Below are 14,413 nucleotides of genomic sequence, written 5' to 3'. Positions count from 1 at the left end.
GATTGGATTAAATAAAGAATAAATAAATAATAAAGAATATAAACCTTTAATGAGAGGTTTCTCCACGTATCGATCCTCAAAGATGATTGGAATGGAATAATAAAGAATATAAACCTTTAATGAGAGGTTTCTCCACGTATCGGTCCTCAAAGATGATTAAATAATAAAGAATATAAACCTTTAATGAGAGGTTTCTCCACGTATCGATCCTCAAAGATGATCGGTAAACTGTTCACGTCTCCGTCGATGTCCAGACACTCGATGGGTAACGGGGGCATGTTGGTCAAGTAGTCGGAGCCGCGGATTTCTGCAGCGATCTGGGCGTGTCTGTTGATGCTGCAGGGAGAAAAAACATAATCAATAACCATCCAATAACCCGTTAACCACCCAGACCGGTTCCTCTCAGCAGGACTGGGACTTACAGATCCTCCTGGAACGTCAGAGACTTATCTTTGGAGTGTTCGGTGAAGAAATACGCCTCAGAGAACCTCCGGACCTGGAGGAAACACACACAGAGGAAACAAATGTTTAACTTGGACCTTTTTGTTGAGGGAAAAAACAACGACAAAGATCATGTGATGATAACTGTTCTGAACCCCCAGAACGTTTTTTGTAACCTCCCAACATGAGACCCAAACGTGTTACTGCCTTCTTTGGTCTTAAGAACGAAGGATCAGTGACGATGGGAAGATCTAGGAGAGCAGAGGTTTGGTCCGTTTCAGTTCAGTTATTCACCTAGTTGGAAATTAAAAGTATTAAAGAGATTTTGATGAGTTTTTCCACAACAGTGAAGTTTCAGCATGAGACCAAGACTTCTAATTAAATTCAATACTGAGGTGAAGGTGATCGTTTCGCCTTTAAACACGTTCAAACAAAATGACTCCAGTTAGAAACAGTCTCATCTGAGACTGATGAGCAAATCACTAACGACTGTGTTCTGGATTAATCAGAGCATTGATTGATCTCCACAGGAGGGATGGAGGCGTGACCGCCCCCCGGTGGTCGTTCACGGTGGTTATTTTCAACTAACTGAGATGGAACGATGTAACGAGGTTGAGTTTCTCAAACAGAGACGTCTTGAAGCCTATAGATCAGGGATCGGCAACCCGCGGCTCTTTAGCGCCGCCCTAGTGGCTCCTGGAGATTTTTCAAAAATGTTTGAACTTCTTTTTCCCTTTTTTCTTATTTTTCTCTTTTTTTTTCTTTTTCCCTCTCTTTTTTTCCTTTTTTTCTCTTTTCTTCTTTTTTTCCTTTTTTTTCTTCCTTTTTCCTTTCCTTTTTAATCTCGACATTTCGACTTTTTTCATGAAATTTTGAGTATTTCCTTGACATTTCGTTTTTTTTCTCAACATTTTGACTTTTTTCTTGACATTGTGCATTTCGCCATGTGTCTTCATTCTAATTCTGATACAAGACTTTTCATGTTTTGCGGCTGCAGACATATTTGTTTTTTTGTGTTTGTGGTCCAATATGGATCTAAAACATTTTGGGTTTAGACCCCTGATCTAGACGTCCCTCGTCGGTTCTTCTCGACCTCATCTGCGTTGTGTTTCTGATATTTCTATGTACTTAATTTCTACGCCGGGGAAATACACGAAGCAAAGCTTGAAGATACAAAAGTCTTGACGCTTGGTCCGACTTCAAGGCAGGATTTGTTGTAGAAATTAAAGTGATGAGGACACTGAACTGTATGATTTGACCGTTTAAAGCAGCACAATGTAACTTTTCCACCTTAATATCATATTTCATCATCATCATTGTGATGGAACATCAACTTCCAACAGGTTTAATGAACCTCTATCATGGTCTGAGGGGTCTGTATCGCCTTCACTGGCACTATGTAACTTTGAGGAGCATGGTAGGAACCCTGCCACACTAAAAAATTTTCCTTTTTTTTCCAAGTATCTGATATAACAGAGTAAAAGAGTGAAAGAGTCGTCGGCTCGCTTGGATCGCGGCTGTGACTACAAACATAACCTTCCACAGTAAACCACAAACACTCACACAGACCGGGGTCGATCATTCATACAGGTTTTATTCCCCACTTCTCCAGCTAAACGCAGTTGCTGGCCAGCTCTCTGCGGTGCATTTAACCCCAATCTTCAGATAAAACTAGTTTGTTGAGGAAAAAATATTAACTGTATTTGTAGCTGCAGAGGAAAAAAATAATCTCACGAGGAAAACAAAAATATTGCTCACGCCTCGGAGCCTCTTCAGCATAATATAGCAGTCAAAAAAAAAGAAAAGAGAAGTAAGAGGGATACAAAACATGTACTGTATGTTGTACTATTATACTAATTTATTGAAACACATGGCGAGTCAAACATTTACCAAAGCAGCTGCCAAACACTCCTAAACAAGGTAGTGAGACGGTGGTTGTGCAGAACTGCAGCAGTAAATCCTTCTAAAGAGTGGAGCTCCGACTAGGAGCTCCACTCTTCAGTAGGGATTTCATATGGATCCAGAACGTTAATAATCATTATTTTCTCCATATACCGCTCCCTGGCTTCCTTGTTTAAGGTATCCCGGTAAATTCCAGTTCCTTTCCAGCAGTTTAACATCTTTTTTTTTGCGTTCCGTCTGTTCACTTGGTGAAACAGAAAAGTAGTCCGTCCCGTCTTCATTCGCTATCAATGAAGACGATTCCGCGATTGTCGATAGGCCAGGAAGATCCCCACTCCAATTAGGAGAAATCCTGCTATCATAAATCCAATTATGAAGGCGTCCTCAACATCCTCGACAGATAAGATTTTGAGACACATCGGCCGCCAGTTTTTGTACGCGTCCATCGTGTAACCAGCAAAAAATGTCCCGTCGGGGCAGGAGGGCTCCCTTACCCCCTGACTTCTTGTTGCAAACATTTGGTCAATGGTACTGAGGGTCCAGTTAATCAATTCCATGATTGTAGAGTTTGGGAGGAGTGAAAAGGAGAGACTCTGAAGACGAGACAGGACAAAAGCAGCAGCAGGACAGATAGGGAGGGAGAGAGCAGAAAAGCGTCCACCTTCACTGAGAGCCGGAAGAAGAATCAACTTTTTTCTCAAAATTTCAACTTTTTTCTCGACTTTTTTCTCAAAGTTTCGACTTTCTTCTGCAAATTTCAACATTTTGCTTAAAATTTCGACTTTTTTCTCAACTTTTTTCTCAAAATTTCAACTTTTTTCTCAAAATTTCTACTCTTTTCTCAAAATTTCAACTTTTTTCTCGACTTTTTTCTCAAAATTCCGACATTCTTCTCAAACTGATGATGATTTCCTTCTTGGGTGTCATGTTGGGAGGAAAAAACATCCTGTGTTTAGTAGATCTGAAACAAACAAACACCCAACAAACCGTCTGGTCAGTAGAGATTTCCTTCCTCTACTGAGCAGCCACCGCTGGTTTATACTTTAATCAGGAATAACCATCTACCGTATCCGTCCACGGACAACAAACGTTGGGTTTTCCTGCGTAAATACCTGTGTACCGGATGTATTTCCTTCCTAAACTCCACAAACTCCCCCTGGTCCTGATTGTGACACGTGTTTCTGCTCCAACGTGGAGCTGTTTTTACCGTCTCCTCGTAAAGAAAACCTTTATCCAAATGTACTCGTTAGCCTGTAAAACCTGCTAGCCCGCGGCGGCGGCTAACCGGCCCCATGGGGGTTCTGGGGGACCGGCCGGTTCTGGACCCTCGTAAAGACGTGAAGGCCACGTTTCCACAGAGCTGGTATTTACAAAAACAGATATTTCCCCTCTACGTTTATAAAAGTCCCATCATTTCCAGGAACCTGCATAAATATCTGTTAAGGTGCTATGAGCAGCCAAACCTACAGGGGGCAGTGTAACGAGAAGATAAAGTCATGCTAGCCAATCAGAATCCTGGAAAAAAACATCAACAAATGACACGAGTAACTTCCAGTTACTTCCAAGATGAACGAGTCTTTGGTTTGGAGTGACAGAGAAGTGGAGTTACTTTTAAGTGTGTCTTTAGAATATATGGAATTTGTGAAAACATAAAATGGAATTTGAGGAAAAATAAAACGGAATTCGTGAAAAAATAAAATGGAATTTGGGGAAAAATAAAACGGAATTCGTGAAAAAATAAAATGGAATTTGGGGAAAAATAAAATGGAATTTGGGGAAAAATAACATGGAATTTTGTGAAAAATAAAACGGAATTTGGGGAAAAATAAAATGGAATTTTCTGAAAAATAAAACGGAATTTGTGGAAAAATAAAACGGAATTCGTGAAAAAATAAAATGGAATTTGGGGAAAAATAAAACGGAATTTGGGGAAAAATAAAACGGAATTTGGGGAAAAATAAAAATGGAATTTGGGGAAAAATAAAACGGAATTTGGGGAAAAATAACATGGAATTTGAGGAAAAATAAAATGGAATTTGTGGAAAAATAAAATGGAATTTGAGGAAAAATAAAATGGAATTTGTGGAAAAATAAAATGGAATTTGGGGAAAAATAAAATGGAATTTGTGGAAAAATAAAATGGAATTTTCTGAAAAATAAAACGGAATTTGTGGAAAAATAAAACGGAATTCGTGAAAAAATAAAATGGAATTTGGGGAAAAAATAAAATGGAATTTCGGGAAAAATAAAATGGAATTTGGGGAAAAATAAAATGGAATTTGGGGAAAAATAAAATGGAATTTGGGGAAAAATAAAATGGAATTTGGGGAAAAATAAAATGGAATTTGGGGAAAAATAAAATGGAATTTGGGGAAAAATAAAATGGAATTTGTGGAAAAATAAAACGGAATTCGTGAAAAAATAAAATGGAATTTCGGGAAAAAATAAAACGGAATTTCGGGAAAAATAAAATGGAATTTGTGGAAAAATAAAACGGAATTTGGGGAAAAATAACATGGAATTTGGGGAAAAATAACATGGAATTTGTGGAAAAATAAAATGGAATTTGTGGAAAAATATAAAACGGAATTTGTGGAAAAATAAAACGGAATTCGTGAAAAAATAAAAACGGAATTTGGGGAAAAATAAAACGGAATTTGGGGAAAAATAACATGGAATTAGGGGAAAAATAACATGGAATTTGGGGAAAAACAGGTAAAATACAAGAAAATATTGACGGTTACAAACTAATTGTAAACACAGGTGTCACTCATGACGCTGGTGACGTTTCTGTCTCATAATGTGACGTTCTGAAGAATAAATGTCCGTTTCTCTCCGTTTACAAGCAAACGTGAAGACGGAGGTTTTAAAAATCTACACTTTGGCCGGAGTTTTCAGAAATGATGGTTTTTGGAGACTTTGAGCTTCGTTTTGGTGTAAACGAACGACCAAAACGCATGAAAACACCAGCGTTTCTGATACGTGGAAACGGAGTCTCAGACTAGATTTTGCAAGTACAGTCAAGTTAATTGTGTTAAGTTTACTCTATTTATCAAAATTAAGTTGACTTTAAAAATAAAAAAAAAATAAAAAGAGAAAAAAGGTAAAAAAATAAAAATAAAAAAATAAATAAGTAAAAAAAAAGGTAAAAAAAAGGAAAAAAAGAGAAAAAAAATAAAAAAATTAAGTTGACTTTACTTGCAAGTGAAAGACTAGTCTTTCTTGATCTACATAAAAATCTCATGCGAAAAAGTTGGATCAATCTGCCCAATAGATTAAAACTGTTAAAGGAAAAGTAAATATGTAGTTTGTGTGTAAATGTAAAGATTACTGGGATTAATTACAGAAAAACTGCTGGTTCAGGAAAAAATGCACAATGTCTTGTTTTTTGAACAAATGCAGATTAAGTTCAAAACTAGATGTTTTCATGTAAAACAACAAACAGGAAGTGGGGGTTCTGGTTCTGGTTCAGGTTCTGGGGGTTCTGATGGTTCTGGCCCGGTTCTACTCACCCGGAGCGTGTGGTGCTCCAGCGCCAGGTAGGACAGGAAGTGCTGGTTCTGCACGGCGGCCGACAGGAAGTGGCTCCACAGGCTAGCTAGCCGCGAGCTGAGCCGGCTAACGTCCCGGCTCATCTGCTCCGCCACCAGCTCGGGCCCGTCCTGCAGCTGAGACACGGTTCTGGTGAGACCGGGTTCTGGACCAGAGCGGTTCTGGACTGAACATGAGGACTAGAACCGGACCAGAGCGGTTCTGGTTCTGGTTCTGGTTCTGGTTCTGGTTCTTACCTGCAGCTCGATGGCCAGCTGGTTCAGAGTTTCCTCCACCGGCAGCAGCTCTGGGGAAACATTAGCATTAGAGCGTTAGCGTCTCCGAGACAGGAAGTGGTTCACCTTCAGAGCGTCATCCAATTCTATCCATTCTATCTCACCTATTTAATAACACTAACCCAGGGGTCGGCAACCCGCGGCTCTAGAGCCGTACGCGGCTCTTTAGCGCCGCCCTAGTGGCTCCTGGAGCTTTTTAGAAAATGTTTGACCTTTTTTTCCCTTTTTTTCTTCTTTTTTTCTCTTTTTTCCTTTTCTTTCTTTCTTTCTTTCTTTCTTTCTTTCTTTCTTTCTTTCTTTCTTTCTTTCTTTCTTTCTTTCTTTCTTTCTTTCTTTCTTTCTTTCTTTCTTTCTTACTTTTTCCTTTCCTTTTTAATCTTGACATTTCGACTTTTGTCTCAACATTTCGACTTTTTTTTTTTTCGACCAAAACAGAACCAGCCAACGTTAGCGCCAGGATGAACCCCCAAAGGCCCAGAGAGCCGGGGCAGAGAGGGAGAGAGGGCTCCTTCATAACAGGAACTTTCTCTGGGAGTAGGGGCTCGTATCCTACGGGTTCTGAGTTAATAATCCTGCTTTTGCATCCAACTCTCCATTACCTCTTTTCCATCAAACCAGTTCCATGCTGGTTCTGGTTCTGGTTCTGGACACCAGGTAACACCAACTCTTTGCTGGACCAGAAGAACCGGTTCCCCTAAGGACGTAGCTCCCCTTTAGCACCCGAGCTGTGGAAAAACAAACCAGTTTGGTTCCCAAGTTGAACGAGTTGTGAACCAGAACCAGCTCTGGAACCAGTTTGGTGGAAAAGGGGTACATGTTGATCCTTTTCTACGTCCCGAGGGTCCCCAGGGTGCCAGGGGTCTCCAGGGTACCAGGGGTCTCCAGGGTGCCAGGGGTCTCCAGGGTACCAGGGGTCTCCAGGGTACCAGGGGTACCAGGGGTCTCCAGGGTACCAGGGGTCTCCAGGGTACCAGGGCTCTGCCGGGGTGGATCCCAGCCGTTACCCAGAGTTCACCACCCCATGGCAGCTTACTCTCTATTGGCTCTGCTCAGCTCCCATCATGCACTGCTTCTCTAAAGCTTCCCAGGGCCCAGTCAGACCCCAGACCCACTCAGGTCGGCCCCCCACCACGGGGGGGCCATGGACGCAGCGTCTGGCGTCTCTAACCAGCTACATCCTCCTCCCACGATGGCTAACATCCATCACCAAGGCCCCGGGGGACGGATCACCAGGACAGTCGGTCCACTTCTATTATTTACTTCCTCTTCTCTTGTTCATCCTTGCTAGAATAACACCCTGAATAATGTTGTTCTGCAGCAAATATTAGAAATGTATCCTTCAATCCAATCAGAATGTGACCGTGATGTGGAGACGCTCCTTCTGTGGCTTTCTGCTCATTATTCCCCCCCACTCCAACCAGGAGGAGGCCACGCCCCCTGGAAGCACCCCAGGGTGCTCCTGACAGATCTGCTCATCGTTTCTGGATAAGGAGAGACAAGAGTCCTCCCTTCCTTCCTTCCTTCCTTCCTGTATCATCTGCAGGAACTTCATCTTCACCCCACCGTCCAAAAACCTGCATGTTGGTCGGCGGGTCTAATGAGCATCTTTTTTATATTTATTTTACAAACAGACAAACAAAGCAGTACAAAAACAAAACAACTAAATCAATGTATTTACTCAGATTTCTTCTTCTATGTGGGTTTGTATGAGTGTGATGGTTTTATAGAATGATGGTGATGAAGGAGAGAGAGAGCAGCAAAAAATACATAAATAAATAGGATGAAGGAAAATAAATAAATAAATAAATAAATAAATAAATAAATAAGGAAACAAATAAATAAATAAAAATGAATAAATAAATAAATAGGACGACGGAAAAATAATTATAAATAAATAAGGAGAAATGCTAAATAAATTAAAAATAAATAAATAAATAAATAGGATAAATTAAATAAATAAATAAGGAAAAATTCTAAATAAATAAATAACAATAAATAAATAAATAGGATAAAAATAAATAAATAAAGAAACAAACATATAAATAAATAAAAATACAAATAAATAAAATAACTAAATAGGATATATTAAAAAAAGAAATTAAATAAATGAATAAATAAATAGTAAAAATGCTAAATAAATAAGTAAAAATAAATAGGATCAATTTTAAAAAAATAAGGAAAAATAATAAATAAATAAATAAATAAGTAAATAAATAAATAAATAAATAAATATGATACATTGAATAAAAATAAATGAACAAGGAAAAATGATAAATAAAAAGGATAAATAAAAAAATGAAAAAATAAGCTAATAAATAAATAAGGAAAAATGATGAATAAAGAAATGATGAATAAATAATAATTTTATTATTTAATATTATATTTATAAATAATTGATAAGATAAATTAAAAGAAAAATTTATGAATAAATAAAAATAAATAAGGAAAAATGATGAATAAATAATGAATAAATGATAATTAAGAACCAGGACTGAAAGCGTCACCTGTCTCCAGCGGGATGGGCTTTAACTGAGGAATCTCCTTCATCAGGGCCGAGCAGTACGAGTGTAAACCCCGGTGGGCGACCAGCAGGAGGCGACAGAGACGCCGGTGCCACGTCTGCGCTCGCTGCAGGCAGTTCTCACTGGGAACGTAAAAACTTCCCTAAAAACAAGAGACAAACGTCAGCGCTCTCTGCAGGCAGTTTTCACTGGGAACGTAGAAACTTCCCTAAAAAACAGAGGAAACAAACACAGTTCTCACTGGGAACGTAGAAACTTCCCTAGAAAACAAGAATAAACAAACGTCAGCGCTCTCTGCAGACAGTTCTCGCTGGGAACGTAGAAACTTCCCTAAAAACCAGAGGAAACAAACACAGTTCTCGCTGGGAACGTAGAAACTTCCCTAAAAACCAGAGGAAACAAACGCAGTTCTCACTGGGAACGTAGAAACTTCCCTAAAAAACCAAGAATAGACAAACGTCAGCGCTCTCTGCAGGCAGTTTGCGTGCGAGCGTGCGGGCTGGTGGGCGTTCGTTTTGCGTGCGTTTTGCGTGCGTTCGTTCTTTCGTGCGTTTTCAACATTTCGACTTTTTTCTCAAAATTTCAACTTTTTCATCCAAATTTCAACTTTGTTCTCTAAATTTCAACTTTTCTCTCAACTTTTTTCTCTAAATTTTTTCACTGGGAACGTAGAAACTTCCCTAAAAAACCAAGAATAGACAAACGTCAGCGCTCTCTTTGAAATTATTTATTTATTTATTTATTTATTTATTTTTATGTATTTATCTTTTTCCTTATTTATTTATATTTATCCTATTCATTTATTTATTTATATTTTATTTATGTATAATCTATTTATTTATTTATTTATTTATTTATTTATTTTTATTTATTTATCTTTTTCCTTATTTATTTATATTTTATTTATGTATTATCTTTTTTTATTTCTTTATTTCTTTATTTTTCTTTCCTTTTTTATTTATTTTTACTTTTTCCTTATTTATCGATTTGTATTCTTTGATTTCTTTTTTTTTTTCATTTATTTATTTATTTATTTATTTAATTATTTATTTATTTATTTATTCTTTTCCTTATTTATTGATTTATATTTATCGTATTTATTTATGTATTTATTTATGTATTTATTTTTATTTTTTTATGTATTGATCTATTTATTTATTTATTTATTTATTTATTTATTTATTTTTCTTTCCTTTTTTATTTATTTTTACTTTCTCCTTATTTATTGATTTTTATTCCTTGATTTTTTATTTATATTTCCCTTATTTATTTATTTATTCTTTATTTATTTATTCTTTATTTATTTATTCTTTTCCTTATTTATTGATTTTTTATTCATATTTTCCCTCATTTATTTATTTATAAAATTGTATTCATATTTTCCCTTATTTATTTATTTATTTATTTATTTATTTATTTATTTATTTATTTATTTATTTATTTATTTATTTATTTATTTATGTATTTATGTATTTATGTATTTATTTATTTATTTATATTTTAAGAAACGTCCCTAAAAAAACCAGAGGAAACACAAGAGAGACGTCAGCGACACGAGTCCGTCCTAATGAAGGACCTGAACACATTCTTCACTTTACGGCCTCAGCAGCAGAAGTGCAGGTTAAAACCAGCTCATCCTTCACGTGTAAAGTCATAATAATTATCCGGGTGATGAAATACGACCCCAGAGCAGATTCGACACGTCAACGCGGCTCATTCCTCACAACGACCTCTGACCTTCAAGTTCAAGTTCAAACGGAATCCCGGAGTAGTTTCTGGTCCGAGGAGAAATAAAGGACGTGCAGAGTGTAGCATGTTCAGATGTTCAGATACAACTGCCCAGTGTGTTTTCTCTTGTTTTTTTGTGTAAAATCACAATATAAACCCTCCAACTGTAGCTGATCTAGTAGGTGAATACGACTCTACAACATCGTCTTTACCAGACCCTTAAACCGTCTAGTAGGTGGATACAACTCTACAACATCCGGCCAATACCAAGTACCCCCTTAAAGCTGCAGCAAAGACATCAGCAGTCAGAGCAACCGTTGCTGCACATCAATGTGGAAAGGTTAACTATACTACCAAACAGTTTCTGGTTCAAAGTTGTACAATGAGAGAGATAATTCACTAGTGGGAACATTCAGGACTGATGCCAACGTCCCCAGGAGTGGACGTCCCAGCAAGGTGGAGGCTCAAGGTGGTCAGTAGTGTGTGAGGAAAGAAACGGTGGCGTCTCGGTCTCCAGCTGTAATTAGCACCATGATCCCACTAGGGGGTGATTTAAAAGTGCAGTAAAAGTACTGGACCTATGGTAAAAACTGGACTGTGGCAGGGTGGAGGAGCAGCCCACTCAGCCGATTGGGCACACCTGTGCCCACACCTGTGCCCAATCGGCCTCTCCACCTGCCTGCCTTCATAAAGAGCAGCTGCAGCAGCAAGGGCTGCTGGGAGAAGGTGCTGAAGGTGACGCCACGTCTGTCTTGGGTGAAAGAAGAGAATAAAGAGTTCCTGCACTAAACCCTGTGTCCTCTGTCCTGTCGGTCGGTCCCCATAGCACTAGCCGTGCTACATGGACCTATGGTACAAACTGGACCTATGGTAGTACTGGTCCTAAGGTAGTCTTTACCAGACCCTTAAACCTTTAGACCCTTAAACTGTATTGGACCTACGCCTATTGAACAGATCCAGCAGGGGGTCCCACCCCCAGCCGGGTCGTGGTGCCGTCGGGCCCCCAGTTCAGAAATGCCTCGGTAGCGTAGAGGATGTTACTGTAATTAGCCTGCGGCTAGGTTAGCCTGTGCCCTGTCATCACACCTGACTGCTCTGTAATAACGCTCCGCAGGAATCAGGAAGGAACACCTGAACACCTGCAGGACTTTCAGACTCCGCTTTACGGAGACGCTGCTGGAATCGGTGCCGTGGTCGATGCAACGGTGAAAAACGGACATTTCTCCGTATGAACTAGTGATTATCGTTGACTCGGGAGAGACGGGGAGGTTCTGTTTTTAGCTCCGGTTCATCCTGTCCCCTCCTCCACAAAACCTGTTTACACTAAAGACGGTCAACTCAGCTGATTTTCCCTCCTGTAGTATCATTATTATTATCATTCCAGCAAAAAGTCAGTATATTTATATCCAACGTCACTGGAAAGGAGACCCCATGTTCTCCAGGTTTCTCCTGATTTATGACGACTCTCAGTTAAATTTACATTACAAACATTTAGGATTAACAGCTGCTAAAGAAATGCTTGCTCTTCGATGGAAACCACCACATCATCTAAATGTGCGATGGTAACATGCGTTTTGCAAGCGTTTTTTCGTGCGTTTTTGCGTTTTTTCGTGCGTTTTTGCGTGCATGGGTTCGTTTTGCGTGCGTTTTGCGTCCGTTCGTGCGTCCGTTCGTGCGTCCGTTCGTGCGTCCGTTCGTGCGTCCGTTCGTGCGTTCGTGCGTTTTTGCATGCGTGCGTGCGTTTGGCGTGCGTTTTGCGTCCGTTCGTGCGTTTTTTCGTGCATTCGTGCGTTCGTTTTGCGTTCGTTTTTTCATGTGTTTTTGCGTTTTGCATGCGTTTTGCGTGCGTTTTGCGTGCGTTTTGCATGCGTTTTGCGTGTGTTTTGCGTGCGTTTTGCGTCCGTTTTGCGTGCGTGCGTGCGTTTTGCGTGCGTTTTTTTGTGCGTTTTTTTGTGCGTTCGGGCGTTTTTGCGTGCGTGCGTTTTGCGTGCATTTCGCGTGCGTTTTGCGTCCGTTCGTGTGTTTTTTCGTGCATTCGTGCGTGCGTTTTGCGTGCGATTTCTTGTGCGTTCGTGCGTTTTTGCGTGCGTGCGTTTTGCGTGCGTTTTGCGTGCGTTTTGCGTCCGTTCGTGCGTTTTTTCGTGCGTTTTTGCGTGCGTGCGTTTTGCGTGCGTTTTGCGTGTGTTTTTTCGTGCGTTTTTGCGTGCGTTTTGCGTGTGTTTTGCGTGCGTTCGTGTGTTTTTTCGTGCGTTCGTGTGTTTTTGCATGCGTGCGTGCGTTTTGCATGCGTTTTTTCCGTGCGTTTTTTCGTGCGTGCGTGCGTTTTGCGTGCGAGCGTGCGTTTTTCCGTGCGTTCGTTCTTTCGTGCGTTTTCGACATTTCCACTTTTTTCCTCAAAATTTCACCTTTTTTCTCAAAATTTCACCTTTTTTCCTCATGTCCTCATGTCCTACTGTCATACTGAAACCAACATGTCACTGCTTTCATCTGTTTATGGACATTTTACATCTGGAACTTTCAGTGGCAAGAGTTCATGGAACTGAATATTGACTGAACATTTATCTTTTTTTTTTCTTTCCCTGTTTTCTTGTCTTGTCTGTTTTGTCCTGTTGTGTTATTGTTGTCTTGTTGGATCACTAATGGGTCATTAAGATGGAAACCACAAAAGACATTTTTCACTATTCAACTCATCTTTCAACCTTTTAAGTTCAACAAACTGATAAATTATACAGTTAAGGGTCTAAAGGTCTAGTAAAGACCTTCTAAAGGTCTGGTAAAGTTACAGTTAAAGGGTTTTTCCTACAATTGCGTCCATAATTGTTCGATTTTAACTGTATGCATCCACAAAATAATAAAAAACAGTTGATCACCAAAGAAAAAGAGTTTAATCTCAGCTCCACGTCAACCAAACAGGAAGTGGGAGAATATTAAAGGGGTAAAAGTGCTGAAACTGAAAAGAAGCTGCGAGTAACGAGGTCTAAATAAAGACAGGTGAGGGGGCGTTAGCGCTGCGTTAGCGCTGCGTTAGCGCCGCCGGCGGCTACGCGGGACGTGGCGCTCGTGAACAGAACAACTCATTACCGCCATCAAAGGGAAGTCTCCTAACCCGCTACCCCGCTAACGCTGAGCTTATTAAAGCTCCCGCTCCCCCCGCTAACGCTGAGCTTATTAAAGCTCCCAGCCGGGGGTCGCAGGGAAACCAGGAGGTGGAGCTAGCAGAGCGACCAGGACGCCGGGGGGGATCGTTAAGATTTACGGCGCTGAGCGACGTCCGCAGGTACGAGAGAGGGAAGTTGTAAACGTCAGGGAAACCTGGAGCCGGCGGCTCTAACGGCTGGACAGGAGAGGATGTTCCATCAGATACACGCTGACCTCCTGGCCCCTAACAGAGCCAGAAAAACAACCAAACATATTTTTAGTCCAGGGGCCAGAGCCCAAAATTTCACTTGTCAGCACCACTCAAGGTGACCAAACTTGCTTATAATCTTTGAACATATCCATGTCTGTAGATGATATTCTGGTATGAAAACCTTCCTGAGTGGCAGCTGATCAGAGTTATCAGCTCATGAAGTTACCACCCCCTTCAGAAAATTACATTTCAGATGCTGCTGCATATCCTGGTTTAGACTCATGTTCAGGAAATCTGTCAATGTTTCACTATATTGTCTTTGGTGTCATTTTAAGCATTCATTCAAGCTAAGATGTGAATCTTTCTAACCAACATAGAGTTCACTGCAGCCCTTTAAACTATAAAAAAAAGTCCCCTAATCTTTTATCCCTGTGTAATCTAGGAACAACAGAGACACAAAATACAAAAACTGGAATACTCAGAGGACCATAAATTCAGGAAATGTATAATATAGCCCTACTACCGTATATTGTTGTTATCGGTCATTGTGAGCCTTAAAATAGAAGAGCATCATTAGGGGACTATGAAACTATAACAGCCACTAGGCTAGTGGCTAGGCTAATGGCTAGGCTAATGGCTAGGCT

The 14,413-nt window shown here is 39.8% G+C and overlaps 1 protein-coding gene across 1 annotated transcript in view; it reads right to left on the bottom strand.

Moving 5' to 3' along the window:
• Positions 1-14,413, bottom strand: part of fam135b (family with sequence similarity 135 member B) — a 72,580-nt gene that overhangs the window by 18,203 nt on the left and 39,964 nt on the right. The window contains exons 9-13 of the mRNA XM_061741680.1: positions 8,675-8,834; positions 6,132-6,181; positions 5,856-6,011; positions 423-496; positions 179-336 (exon numbers count right to left, since the gene is read on the bottom strand). Of these exons, the coding sequence (XP_061597664.1) occupies positions 179-336; positions 423-496; positions 5,856-6,011; positions 6,132-6,181; positions 8,675-8,834 (598 nt within the window). The remainder of the gene's footprint in view (positions 1-178; positions 337-422; positions 497-5,855; positions 6,012-6,131; positions 6,182-8,674; positions 8,835-14,413) is intronic.

This window comes from Cololabis saira, chromosome 15, assembly GCF_033807715.1.
Source record: "Cololabis saira isolate AMF1-May2022 chromosome 15, fColSai1.1, whole genome shotgun sequence".
Classification (NCBI taxonomy): Eukaryota; Metazoa; Chordata; class Actinopteri; order Beloniformes; family Belonidae; genus Cololabis; species Cololabis saira.
The sequence above is the reverse complement of the archived record's forward strand: the minus strand, read 5'-3'. Positions and strand labels throughout refer to the sequence as shown.